Source organism: Saccopteryx bilineata, chromosome 4 (genome assembly GCF_036850765.1).
Source record: "Saccopteryx bilineata isolate mSacBil1 chromosome 4, mSacBil1_pri_phased_curated, whole genome shotgun sequence".
NCBI classification, from domain to species: Eukaryota; Metazoa; Chordata; class Mammalia; order Chiroptera; family Emballonuridae; genus Saccopteryx; species Saccopteryx bilineata.
Window position 1 is genome coordinate 9,354,354 of NC_089493.1, and position 14,328 is coordinate 9,368,681.

The 14,328-nt window shown below is 47.5% G+C and overlaps 1 protein-coding gene across 1 annotated transcript; it reads left to right on the forward strand.

Moving 5' to 3' along the window:
- Positions 1-9,506: 9,506 nt before the first annotated feature.
- LOC136335382 (T-cell leukemia/lymphoma protein 1A-like) lies at positions 9,507-13,625 on the forward strand. Its single transcript, XM_066276662.1, has 4 exons — positions 9,507-9,623; positions 11,944-11,957; positions 13,048-13,210; positions 13,575-13,625. The coding sequence occupies exons 1-4, from the start codon at positions 9,507-9,509 to the stop codon at positions 13,623-13,625; spliced, it is 345 nt and encodes a 114-aa protein (XP_066132759.1).
- Positions 13,626-14,328: the final 703 nt, after the last annotated feature.

Consider the following 14,328-nt stretch of genomic DNA (forward strand, 5'->3'; position numbering starts at 1 on the left):
TGTGAGTATTACAGGGTTTGTTCCTCATTCCCCTTTTCATTTTATTTTATTTTTTTCATTTTTCCATTCAGACTATCCAAAAATGCATAGCTGTGCACTCTGCTTTTGAACTTCTCTTGGTTCATCTAAACCAGTGGTAGTCAACCTGGTCCCTACCGCCCACTAGTGGACATTCCAGCTTTTATGGTGGGTGGTAGCGGAGCAACCAAAGTATAAATAAAAAGATAGATTTAACTATAGTAAGTTGTTTTATAAAGATTTATTCTGCCAGACTTAGCGGAAATCTGACATAAAGTACTGGGTAATTATTATTATATGCCTTAACTTGCTGTAACTCTGCTTTATAAATTTTATAAAGTAAAGTTACTTCCCTGCTTTATAAATCACCATTACTGTGGAACTGGTGGGTGGTTAGAAAATTTTACTACTAACAGAGATACTAAAAGTGGACAGTAGGTTTAAAAAGGTTGATTACCCTTGATCTAAACTTACCTACACATGTAAAGGTATTTTTTCATAAAACAATCTAAAGTTAATTAGTTTATTTATTTTCACCTTAAAAAAAAACTTGAAATTTACTTACATTTCTTCATTCTTTTGATCCACATCTCCATTACATGTTGACATTATCTGAAACTTTATTTCTATATTTTAGAAAAATTTTAGCTGTTTTCAAACAATATAATAGTTTAAAGATTTTTACCCTTTTCATTGCTTATTTCTCATTTATTCCTACCACTTTTTCCCTTCCTCTTAAAGAGCTGCCTTTATGTGCCAGACGAGGTCTAGTGAATGAGGGTTGCTTATAACTCATCCTCACATTTGAAAATAATTTAGCTGAATATGTAATTCTAATTAAACACACTGTTATATGCAAACACTTTTGTGTTTTAGCCAGTGTTGTCAGTGAGAACTCTATATCCATTGAGTTTCATAGCCTGGTAGCTTTTCTCTTATTAAAGAAAAGAAAGCAAAAATAAAAAAAACTTATCCTAGCCTGACCTGTGGTGGCACAGTGGATAAAGCGTCGACCTGGAAATGCTGAGGTCGCCGGTTTGAAACCCTGGGCTTGCCTGGTCAAGGCACATATGGGAGTTGATGCTTCCAGCTCCTCCCTACCTTCTCTCTCTGTTTCTCTCTCCTCTCTGTCTCTCTCTCTCCCTTTCTGTCTCCTCTCTAAAATGAATTTAAAAAAATTTAAAAAAAACAAAAAACTTATCTTGATATTTTATTATAGTGTGTTTAGGTGTCTTTCCCCTTATTTATTCTATTCTGAAAAAATCGATTGTTTTTAGTTATGGGAATTTCTCAAGTATTTATTCAAATATTGCCTCCCTTTTATTCTCTGCTTCTGGAATTCTTACTAAACAGATTTTGGAATTTATAAAGTTACCCTCCAGATCTCTTAACTTCACACTGTCCACCTTTCCAACTGCCTCCGATCATTCGGGCAGCGTGGGCCAGCGTGCCAGGCTTCAACGCTGCCCACTCTGCTATTCAACATATCTAGTGAGTCTTTTACTTCAACCACTTTATTTTTCGTTTCCAAGACAATAAGAGCAAGCATTAGCTGAATACTTATATAGTATATGTCAAGTGCTATTCTAAATACCTTACCAATGTGAACTATTTAATCCTCATAAAAGCCCTATGAAGTAAATGGAATATGGCTATGCTGGACTTACAGCCTGCAAACTGGAAACACAGAGATGGTAAGTGACTTGCCCAAGGTCACAGACCTGGTACACAGATGATGGGATGTGAATCTAGGTAACACAATTGCAGAGCCTGTGCTCATACCCGACAATGCTGCTTCTCCAGGGTATGATTACTTTTAAAACCACTTAGCCTCCCTGTGTCATTGCCACAAAGCCACCGCACTTCCTCTAGGCATATCAATCCGATTGATTGAGACACCTGTCCCGGCAGCTCTGCAGCGGCTCCCTCAGGTGTCGGTTCTGTCTGTTGCCTCTCTCTTGAGGTCCGTGTGTTCTTTCCCTCTCCAGCGGCTCTGCCCTGGGAGTTCCTCTGGGAAACTGTATCCCAGGGAAGACTTCCAGCTGTCCTGCCTTTGCAAATCTATCCAGGAGACGGGAAGAACACCTACCAGGCTGACTTCTCCTCTCACCCAGGGATAAGGAGTTTAGCTAGGTGTCCATGGGTGAGGTCCTTCTGCTTATTTATGGACTCTCTGTTCCTCCTTCCATTGTCACTCCTCCAGGGCACTGTCTCGCCTCCTGTCCCAAGTACCATCATTCAGAGGACAGATGTCATTTTTCTTGCGGGTGGTAGGTGTAAAGGTGGCAATGAGCTCTTCAGGTCGCCTGGACCAAATGCCCCTCCCCCCACATTCTAGTTAATTCTTTCATCAGTGGCCACCCCCACCTCCTCCTCCCACCAGGTGTGGCCATCACAGGGCAGGGCTCCCACTTTGCTCCTGTCATTGCATTCGGTGGCACTCCCCTGTGGGCGTGCTGCACTGCTTTGACCCCTTTGATGGAGTTCTTTATTTCTGACCATTCCTCTTCAGTAAACCCTGAGTCAGTTTGAAATATTGTTGTAAAATGTGTAGAGTTTGAGAAGAAATAGAGGAAACAGTTCATCTTTTAAACTGTTGATCGTGTTTTGCTGAATAAGTTTCCCAATTTAGCATTCTTTTTCATTTTTGTTTATGGGTCTTGTGCCTTTTTAAATGTGTGTGTGTGTGTGTGTGTGTGTGTGTGTGTGTGTGTGAGTGTGTGTGAGTGTGTGTGTGAGTGTATTCTTTCACCAGGAGCAAAGAAATATTTTTATGTCTTCCTTTCAATAGTTTTTAAATTGTGGTCTTCACCTGACCTGTGGTGGCGCAGTGGATAAAGCATTCAACCTGGAACAATGAGGTTGCTCGTTCAAAACCCTGGGCTTGCTGGTTAAGGCACAGACAAGAAGCAACAACTGGTTGATGCTTCCCCCTCCTCCCCTACCACTTTGATCTCTCTCTTCTCTCTAAGATCAATAAATAAAAGCTTTTCTTAAAAAAAAAAATTGTGTTCTTCACTTTGCCTATCTCCCACAAAAATTATGGGAATAAAAATATAATTCCTGAAATAAAAAACTCAATTGATAAGCTAAGTTGCATAACAGCTACTAGTGAAAAGTCAATTACTGAACTGAAAAGTTAGTCTAAGGACGTCTCTTAGGACGTGTCTGCTAAAAAGAGAAGGAAAGATTAAAAAATAAGCTAAGACATGGAGGACGGGTGAAGAAATATCAACACCTATTTCATAAGAATTTCAAAAGAGAATGAAAAAAGACAATCTTTGAAGAAATAACAGCTGAGAATTTTCATGATCTAAACAAAAACCAACTTAAGTCTCATGAGCTAGACCTGAGGCATACGGCTACCCCAAACCAAGAACTGCCTTAGAGAAATTCGGATCTCCCCGTGGGCAGGGGTAGGGCCACCCTGTTCCCAGTTACTTGAAGAAATTGGAGGGAGAGCCCTGCAAAGCGAGGACTCCGCAGTGAAGAACCATCTCCTTCCCAGATGGTTCCTGGGAGGCAGCCTGCGATGCCTGCTTCACTGCAAACATAGACCGTCCCCATCAATGCAGAAGAGGCACCCGGTAAAATTCAACACATGCTCCCAGGAAGGAAAATCTCAAGAACTAGGAACAGTAGGACATTCTCTAACTGACAAAGCACATCCACCAAACCTTCCAGCTAACAGCATCATGCTTACTGGTTAAACTTTAGAAGAGTTCTCATTGAAGACAGGAACAAGCCTGACCAGGTGGTGGCACAGTGGATAGAGCATCGACTTGAGATGTGAAGGGCCCAGGTTCGAAACCCCGAGGTCGCCAGTTTGTGCATGGGCTCACCAGCTTGAGCACAGGGTCTCTGACTTGAGCGTGGGATCATAGACACGACCCCAGGACTGCTGGCTTGAGCCCAAAGGTCACTGGCTTGAATCCCAAGGTTGCTGGCTTGAGCAAGGGGTCACTCGCTCTGCTGGAGCCCCCGGTCAAGGCACATATGAGAAAGCAATCAATGAATAACTAAGGAGATTAAGGAGCCACAATGAAGAATTGATACTTCTCATCTCTCTCCCATCTTGCCTGTCTGTCCCTATCTGTCCTTCTCTCTGTCTCTGTCACCAAAAAATAAAGGACAGGCCCTGGCCAGTTGGCTCAGTGGTAGAGCGTCGGCCTGGTGTGCAGGAGTCCTGGGTTCAATTCCCAGCCAGGGCACACAGGAGAAGCGCCCATCTGCTTCTCCACCCCTCTCCCTCTCCTTCCTCTCTGTCTCTCTCTTTCCCTCCAGCAGCCAAGGCTCCATTGGAGCAAAGTTGGCCTGGGCGCTGAGGATGGCTCTGTGGCCTCTGCCTCAGTCACTAGAATAGCTCTGATTGTAGCAGAGCAACACCCCAAGATGGGCAGAGTGTCGCCCACTGGTGAGCATGCCGGGTGGATCCCGTTCAGGCGCATGTGGGAGTCTGTCTGACTGCCTCCCTGTTTCCAACTTTGAAAAAATACAAAAAAAAAAAAAAAAAAAGGGAACAAGACAGGACTTCCTGCAGTCACTCACTCCTGCTAGTCAATGTATCTTAACAAACATCAAAAGTCCATGAGACAAAAAGACAGAGTTAGAGGCCGAGAGAAAGAGAGAGACAAATAGAAGGGGAAGGGGAAGGACTGGAAAGGAAGAGGAGGAAAAAAAACCTATTTCATTTGCAAATAACTCAACCATTAAAACTCATATGAGTTAGCAAGGATGTGGGTTATAAAGTCCACACCAAAATTCAACAGCATTCCTTTACTCCAGAAAGTAGCATTTAAAAAAATGCCACTAGGCCCTGGACGGTTGGCTCAGCAGTAGAGCATCGGCCTGGCATGCGGGGGACCCGGGTTCGATTCCTGGCCAGGGCACATAGGAGAAGCGCCCATTTGCTTCTCCACGCCCCCCCTCCTTCCTCTCTGTCTCTCTCTTCCCCTCCCGCAGCCAAGGCTCCATTGGAGCAAAGATGGCCCGGGTGCTGGGGATGGCTCCTTGGCCTCTGCCTCAGGCGCTAGGGTGGCTCTGGTCACGGCAGAGCGACGCCGGAGGGGCAGAGCGTCGCCCCTGGTGGGCGTGCCGGGTGGATCCCGGTCGGGCGCATGAGGGAGTCTGTCTGACTGTCTCTCCCCGTTTCCAGCTTCAGAAAAAAATACACACACACACACACACACAAAAATGCCACTCACAAAAGCAACACAACCATAAAATGTCTAGAAGTAAGCTAAAATATATATGCAACACTTTTTATGGGAAAAGTTATAAAATTTTATTAAAGAATAAAAAGAGGCTTACTTCAACAATAGAAGTTGAATGAAATGCTAATAAAAATCCCAAAAGTATTAAAAAACACAGACACAAAAGTACACTTTCGAAAAGAAACAAAAAGAACAAATCTCACCAAGTATTTCAAATTCATAATTTTTTCAAGTGTGGTAAATTCATAATTTTTTTTAAATGTGGTTTTTACCATAATGGCAAACAAGTGGGTCAGAACAGAGCCCAGACACAGATCCATTTCTACACGGGAACTTGGTATTCAATAGTGGTGGCGTCGGAAATCCTGTGTGGAAAGATAAATTATCCAGTCGCATTTGGGAGACTGGCTAAATATCTGGAAAAATTAAGATACAGCTAGAGTCTGACCTGGAGCATAAACACAGAGACTCTGTTAAGTTTAAAGAGAGAGACGGTAGCCACGCGGCGGGTAAAGCCAGGATCTGACTCTGAGTTTTATGCAGAACATCCTTGTCCCCGGTTCTCCATTAATCGAGAGAGAAAACTTCATCCCTTTGGAGAAAGGCTATAACATCCCTTTTATCCTGAGCTCACTTGATCATCAGCCTTAATTAACTAAAATTTGGCCCAGACCTCAGAGTAATTAAAAAAAAGAAAGAAAACCACTCTAGGAAACTAGCATGAATGCCTTAACATCAACATCCCATAGTTTCTATGTCTGACACGTCGGAGAGATCTCAGATCCTTACAGTCCTAATAATCTTGGTGTTACGCTTCCCTGACTCAAAAGATTGAAAGCCGCAAAATCAAAGTAGGGCACGGGAAAAGGAGTTGGCTATGGGCTTGGGGCGAGGTTTACAATGAGAATTAAAGGTAGAAAGAATAGCTTTAACACTTTTCCAGTTATTTCGTTTTATAACTCTTGTCCCCACCTCTAAAGCAGTGATTCAAATCTTAGAGAAATGGTTCTCAACCTGGCTGCACATTCACTCACCTGAGGAGCCCCTTTTAAAAAAAAAGTTATGCCCAAGCCGCCATCTAGGAGCTTCCTGTCTCATTGGTCCGGAGTGGGATCCAGGCACAGGTGTATTGTAAATGTTTCCTGGGTGATTCTAATTAGCAGCCAGGGTTGGACTCCACTAGCAGCTAGTGACTAGCTTAATGGTTTGGGACCACTGTCGAGCCCAGAGGCCTGTGCGCCTTTGCAGGCCCTTTACAGCTTGCTGTGATAATGGATGATGGTGAGGATGGCAGTGGTTACCAGGGTTTTCTTGTAAGAAGAAAACACTTTGTATATTATAAATGATTTTAACAGAAAATAAGATAACCTAGAACTAAAGGCTACGGAAACACAGGCTCAGCTCTGTCACATCATTAGAGAAGTCTAGAGGGGACTGTTGCAATGAGGCCAGCATCCAGCGTCCTGCCCCTCACCCTCACCCCCCATGTAGATCGCCAGTTACCATGCCCACAGACCACCTGGGGATCTTGTTACAATGCAGATCCTGACTCAGCAGGTCTGGGAGGTCTTGAATTCTCATGAGCTGTAGGTGATGCCAACATTGCAGGGCCAAACATCGGGTGGCAAGGCCAGGACTTGCTCTTAAGCCTCTTTTTTGGAACCCAAACAAGGAGGTTGGCTTCCTCTCTCCTGAGGAATGGGGCTCTTGATATCCAGAACAACTCTGCTCAAGACTAGTCAGGTCATGAGTGAATGCATCTCTGCTGTTAACAGGCCCCTCCTCCCACTGGGCAACTTCATGGGAGAGTCAGGGACTGCTAAGTTAGACACAAGCCTTAGAGAGCATGGAGCTTGGGCCATTTGTTACCTAGAACTAAATGTGTGGCAATGAGATGGCACAGGCTGGCAGATTTCACCGGTCAAAGTCAAAACTGGGTCCAAGTCAGGGCATGAAAGCATCAGTTAAAGATTCTGTTTTTAATTTTTTTATTTATTCATTTTAGAGAGGAGAGGGACAGAGAGAGAGAGAGAGAGAGAGAGAGAGAGAGAGAGAGAGGAGAGACAGAGAGAGAGAAGGGGGGAGGAGCTGGAAGCATCAACTCCCATATGTGCCTTGACCAGGCAAGCCCAGGGTTTCGAACCGGCGACCTCAGCATTTCCAGGTCGACGCTTTATCCACTGCGCCACCACAGGTCAAGCCAAGATTCTATTTTTAAAATGACTCGACATAATTGCTTTGTGTTGCTTTCTACGTGAAACAGCCACTTGATTGCCCTCAGGTGGCCGGCAGACTAATAAACAAGACACTGGAAGGAATATACAACCTCAGAGCCAGGCTGAGAGGTCTCAGGGCCCTAAGAAGGGGCACAGCCCAGGCTGAGGAGGCTCCCTCTCTGAGACCACACAGCAGCCCTTGTGGACCCTCCATCAAGAAGGCTCAGGCCCCCAGGACCTGCCCAATGGGCTCCCTGGTTATCCCTCTGCACTTGGCAGCTTCTGGAACGCCTTCTCAAATGATTTCCTAAACCCTCCCTGATAACAATGCATTCCCTTGCCTGCGTGAAACCGCGCGGGGCACTGTTTCTTCAAAGGCGGGGATCGTGTTCCCAGAACATTTAGAAGTGGAGCTAGCCTAATGGGCCTGATTCTTGTCCCATCATTTGTTCCTTTGCGGCCTCTTCAGAAAAGCAGAGCATGCTCTGATGACACTGCCCACCCTGGTGGCATTCTGGGTCCCAGAGCCATAGATGTGGCCGCAGCAGTAGCCACATGGCTCCTGGGTGCCCCCTTCCCGTGTCACAAGAGGCCATCCCAGTCAGTACTGGTGAAGCTGGCCTCGTTACCACTTTTGACCTCAGAGCTCAGGACCGAGCTGAGACTTCCCCCTCAGAGCACATTAATTACCCTGTGATCTTGCTCCCTGGGGCTAATTTGGGTCTGGAATTAAGAACAATCCACAAGGAAATCAGCCTGAAAGCCAGAGGCTGAATTTCATTAAATACTTACGCCGCTAGGGGCTGCGCTGGGGAAAAGGGCTTTGCTGGGCTGCTATCCCTGCCCTCAAACTCCAAACTCGTCTCCTATTTTATGTTCCTGGTAAATCCAATTACATCTCTATTACTGGTGGCCACCGAAGCACCTTTTTGGGAATTAGGTGTATCTGGATAGGCAGAGAAGAAGACACACCTTTGCCGTCCAGGGACCAGGGTTAAGCTCAGATCAATTTCATGACATTCGAAAAGACCATAAATTATTTTGCTGGTTCCTAGTCAGAGTGACAGGACAGCGCTAGAAGTTGAGGTCCCACACTGCGGCCAGTGCGGATGTCTAAACAGTGAGGCTGGAGCTGTCTTACGTGTTTCTCATTGTTCTTTATTTTCTTAATTGCCTTAATGGGCTCGTGTTCCTGCAAAGTGAAGTCATGTGATTTCCCTTATTTACTGTAATTCAGAGCCAGTCGGTCACATAACCCAGGGACTGACTCTTCAAATCCAGAGGAGGGAAGAGGATTGATGTTGAACAATGTTCTCACTAAGAAGGGAAAACCCATGTTCTCAACCACCAGTTTCACAACAGCTCTAAGACTACCACAAAGGGGGTAGGAAATTTTAGAGTTTGCATTTGGCCAGGGCATTAATTCTGACACCCAGACCTCCAGGCTGAAGGTGATGTCCTGAACCTGGGGGACGCCAGGCCTGGTTCAGGTTCGCACAGGTCTCTTCTGGTCCCAGATGGGGAGGGAGCCCTGGCTCTGAGTTGCCTGGTGTTGACGGTGAGTTCCAAGCAGAGGCTTGGAGTCCTGGTCTTGGGTATGGCTTCAGCAACCACACAGTGGCTGACTCAAACCATGAGGTTCAAGAGGAGGGCTCCACAGCTCAGGACAGAAGAAAAGGCCAAGGCCTACAGGCCTGGGTACCTCGCCATCAGTAGGGAGTGGGGGACCCCGACGAAGTCCTGGGCCTGTGGGGCTCACTTGGTGCTGATTAATGCTGCCGGGGCCCCAGTGCACAAGTCAGGCCGAGGCGCACAGCTCCAGACTCCGCTTGGCCAGCCCCCCACCCCCGTTCCTGCACCCCGCCCGCCCTAACTCATGCTCCACCTTATTCTGCTTCTGCTACGTGTCCCGCCCCCCTTGAGACGCAGCCTCCTCTCACCCCGCCGCTTGGAGGCGCCCGAACCCCTTCCAGCTATAAAGCGTCGGGCCTGGAGTCCCATCGACAAGCGAGAGGCTTTGCGAGGCTGCATTCTTGCTCGTTAGACTGCCCGACGCGTCATGGGCGAGGTCCCGTTCAGGGCACACATGACCTTGCACCCGGACCGCCTGTGGATCTGGCGGAAGGCTGTGTACGTGGACGAGAACCAGCGTACGTGGCTGCCCATAAGCATCGAGGTACGACCGCTTTGGGGACCCGCAGGGCAGGGCAGCATGGGTGTCCCTCCCCAACCCTGGCCAGGCCCTGGGTGCCAGAGACAGCCCAGGCCGCGCACGGCCCACTAGGAGCCCTTGGGTGGCGCAGAGCGAACGTGGTGGCGGAGGCTCAGCAGGTCCGACCTGCGCGGAGGCCGTTAGGCTCACAGGTGAAACCAGTTTGAACTGGGCTCTGAGGATGGGTAGGGGTTCTCCAGGGCGGGAAGGGGCATGAGGAAAACGCATGTCGGCCAAAGGGTGGGGACCCCGTGCCTCCCAAGTGTGTGAATATGATATTGAGTAAAATAGGAATTTTTCTGGTTTCAAGGTTCTAATTCATAGGACGGGAAGAATATCTCTCTAAAACAGCGACTTTCCACCCGTGTGCCGCAAGAGTTTTTAAAACGTTCAATACCGGACTAGTCGGGGGCACTGAACTCTTTTCCCTTAGGTTATCAAATTAAAAAATGACAACAGCCATCCAGTGAAAATGAATCAAAATTATACCCTTTTTCTTTTTCTTTTTTTTTTTTTTTGGTCAGATGGGTAAAAAAATATATATATTTTGGGTGTGCCGGAGAATTTTAGTAATTAGTTTGCATGTGCAGTGACATGAAAAAAAAAGGTTGAAAATCGCTGCTCTGAAGTAAGTGCTTCAGACACTGAGCGATTATCAGTCTCCTCAGGTGAGCCTCAGAACTCTGAATTTCAAAAGGACCAGGGACAGATTAGGGTCAACCAAGTTTGGGAACCAGTGCCCTAGAGTTTGGCCTATTTCATTTCATTCCCCCTCTGTGTTTTGGAAGAAAACAAACTTCACAAACGTATGCAAGTAATCTAGTAGTATGAAAGCCAGTATTGAATGAATGTTGATTTTGTTTCATGTGTGCTGAATTAAGATGGGACTTCAGTTAATGTTAACTTTGTTTTTAAAAGACATTTATTTTTTTTACACTACTTTCTATCAGAGCATGGGTTTCCTCAAAGAAACTCAGGTAAAAAATGCTGAAACTCTTTCCATACGTAAACTAAAGTAAAAACAAAATTAAAATATATAACATTGGGATGTTTATGTAATATGCTAGCAAATAGCAAAAAGTTACTGACAGTGATTGTGTCCTCATTTTACAGATGATGAAACTGAGGTGTAAAATGTCAATTTGCCCAAAGAAGGGTTGGCATTCCAGCCTCTTAACCATCGTCTAAATTTGCATCTTTCTTGGCATTTAAAATTTCAAAACATATACTGCTCACAAAAATTATAGGGGATATTTCAAAATGAATATGAAGTATAAAATATCCTCTAATTTTTGTGATTAGTATATACATACACACATGCTTTTAAAACTCAGGTTATATTTTACTTTTTTATAATTCAAGGATTTGAAGAAAAGATAAGTGAATTTTTAAAACTCTCTAGCTGGGGAATATCTTCAACATGGCACCAAAACCACCAAGACTGAGTTTTTCATGTAGCCATTATTATCTCTGCACAAAACATAAGCCTTTAGCAAACTGTGGCAGAGGATTTGCTCCATGTAACTGAAAGCGCCAGTACTGTATTCTCAATATGTAAAGGTTTACTTACATCAACAAGCGAAAGATAGATAAGCAAACCCAAAATGGTTGAAGGCTATGAAGACCACACACTAACACAGCAAGAATGGCGATTTCCACATTTTCACCTTGCAGGATGATCTGAATTATTTTTTAACAGCGAGTTCTCATTTATTTCATAGACAGAAAAGTTTAAAAAGTTATTTCCATTTTGGAAAAAAAAAAAAAGTCATTCCACAAACATGAGTGCCTAGTTTATATGCCAAGCACGGTTCTAGACTGGGGGGGGGGGGGGGGAGGTTTTCAGAGAATGTGATAAAATCCCACTCCTCCTGAAGCTGACATCCCCCTGGAGGAAGGATGTCAGATAATGAGGCTGGTGGTAAGTTGTACAGAGAACTATAAAGAGAGGTGGGAGGCAACAGCCAGTGGGTGTGGGGCCCTCCGGCGAGTCCCCTCCAGAGTCTTAATTTGCTTTTACCTGTCGTACTCTGCTTATCATTGTATGTAAAACCTTTCAGAACCCTGTTTTAGGCACACATCTTATATATAGCATAGAACTGGACTTTCTCGAACTTTGTCTTTACGAAAGGCATACAGCTGAGCAGATTTCTGCCTCAAAGCTGTAAGTCCTGCAGAGATCAGGGAACAGTGTCTCGGGCAGAGGACAACAGGTACCAGAGCTCACGGAAGTGTGGCAAGTCCCAGTCGTGAGGAGGCCTGTGTGGCTGGAACGGGGTGGAAGGTGATGGACAGACAGTAGGAGAGGAGGGGGCGGGGCGAGGGCGGGGCCTGTGGGCCAGGGCAAAGATTTCGGTTAGTTCTGCCTTCAATGGGAAGGCTTTGCAGGGTATCGAACCCGAGGAGAGCAGTGTGATTTTTGGACAGATGCCCTGGCTGCTGTGACAAGAATTAATATTGTAGGACACAAGTCCCAACAAGGTGACAAGAAGTCACTACAGCCGTAGTCCAGGTGAGAGAGGAAGATAGAGGGGCCATGGTAGGGATGGCGAAAAGTGGTCTGTTTTCTGATTCTGGGGTCGGGGATATCTTGTTTAAAAGGAGATAGAGTACAGTGGGTAGAGCATCAGACTGGGACACAGACGACCATGTTTGAAACCCCGAGGTCTATGGCTTGAGTGCGGGCTCATCCGGCCTGAGCACGGACTCACCAGCTTGAGCGAAGTGTAGCCGGCTTGAGCGTGGGATCACAGATCTGACCCTATGGTCGCTGGCTTGAGCAAGGGGTCACTCACTCTGCTGTAGCCCCCTCCTCTCAAGTCACATATGAGAAAGCAATCAGTGAACAACAACCTTTAAGGTGCCACAATGAAGAATTGATGCTTCTCAGCTCTCTCCCTGTCTGTCTGTCTGTCCCTACCTGTCCCTTTATCTGACATTTTCTCTCTGTCAAAAAAAAAAAAAAAAAAAAAGGAGATGTATGACAAAATAAAGAAAAATCAAAAGAAGTCCAATCTCAGCTGAAATAAGCAGCAAACCACAAAGTGAAGGGAGCACTAGGCCCCATGGCATACCCTAGCGACTAGAAGTTTGTCAGGTCAGGAAGAAGTGCGCCTTTGTGGCCCTGTCTGGGTGTCTAGACGCCTGAGAGTACCGGTTGTCCTGGCCCAGCCGGAGTCCACGTGAGGAACAGGCGTGGCTTAGGGGCGGGGCTTCCAGAGCCGGAGTCCACGTGAGGAACAGGCGTGGTTTAGGGGGCGTGGCTTAGGGGCGGAGCTTCCAGAGTAGCGGCTCCCGCATCCCAAGCGCCCGCCTGGCAGGAAGGACTCTAGCCCTGTGTGCCTGGGGGACCCTGAACTGCGCCCTGGCCTTCTCTCCAGACAGAAAGCAGCCGCCAAGTCCTCATGCGTCAGGAAGACATCCCCCTGGGGGAGGCTCTGCGCCCCAGCCAGCTGTCCCCAAGCCTGCTGCCTCTGATGTGGCAGCTCTACCCGGGCCGACGGTACCGCGGCTCGGACTCCAGCTTCTGGCGCATCGTGTATCACCTCGAGGCAAGTGTGCGCCTGTCCTGGGGACCCCTCAGGGCCTCCTGGCTGGCTCTGCTCCCATCCCCCAGGTCTGGCCTCTGCAGTTCCCTCCATGTCTTCACCAAAAACTAAAAAAAGAAAGAAAAAAAAGGCAGGAATTTAACAACTGTAGATATTTAAAGGACTGGATTAGGGCGAAGCTAGAGCTGACTGGCTGGGCTACCCTCTGGGGTCTCTAACCGAAGTCCCTTCGGCCGTGGGAGGGCCTCACTGGTGGGCATCACAGGCTGAAGGTTGGTAGGAGAGGGCCCCGGGAGTCCCCTCCCATGAGCCAGGAAGAGAGGGAGCCTCCCCCGGGATCCAGCCTCTCATTCCCTTCTCTGTGCAGTTCAGTGGCATTGAGGACATGCTCCTTGAACAGCTGCCAGACCCGGAGTAAAAGTGATGTATTTTGGTGAGCACCTTTGGGGCCCGCACCTCCGAATCCAAGTGGCCAGGTCAGCAAGGAGAGCACCCTTCCTCCAGGAAGGCCTCCCTCCGCCCCCAACTCTGCTGCCCTCCGAGGTCCCCAGGCTGGGGACCCTCGCTCTCTCCTAGATTTACCAGCTTGGGAGCAGTAACTTTCAGGCAGCCCCTTAATAATGGGGGGACACACCTCTAGAGTGCCTCACTGGTGGCCGGCGCTGTCACTTGATTGTCACAGCTGAGCTGGTGTTACTTGACAGGTTACATAGCTGAGTTTGGAGGAGGGGCAATGGCTTGTCCAGACCCCAGAGGCAGGGGTCAAGTCCAGGTCCTCCTGACACCAAGCCGCCTGCTTGGTTCATAATCTGCCCTGGCTCAGACCCCAGGCCCACCTCTGGGAGCCCGCCCTGGCCACCCAGCTCCCCTGGCCAGACCTGCCCCAGCAGCACCTCCCCCCTACTCCCCACCTGCCCTTGGCCCCACCTACTCCCCTCCTGCCCTTGGCCCCCTCCTCTGTCCCTTTGCCTTTGACTCCGCCTTCTTTTGTCCTTGTCGCGTCTCCAGGTCCTGCGGCTCCCGGCTCCCTGGGCCCCAGTCCCGCTGACCAGCAGTGGGGATGTTTGTGCTTCCGTTCACCTTTTCTCACCAGCCCTGTTGTTCTGCTCTGCCGCACGGGT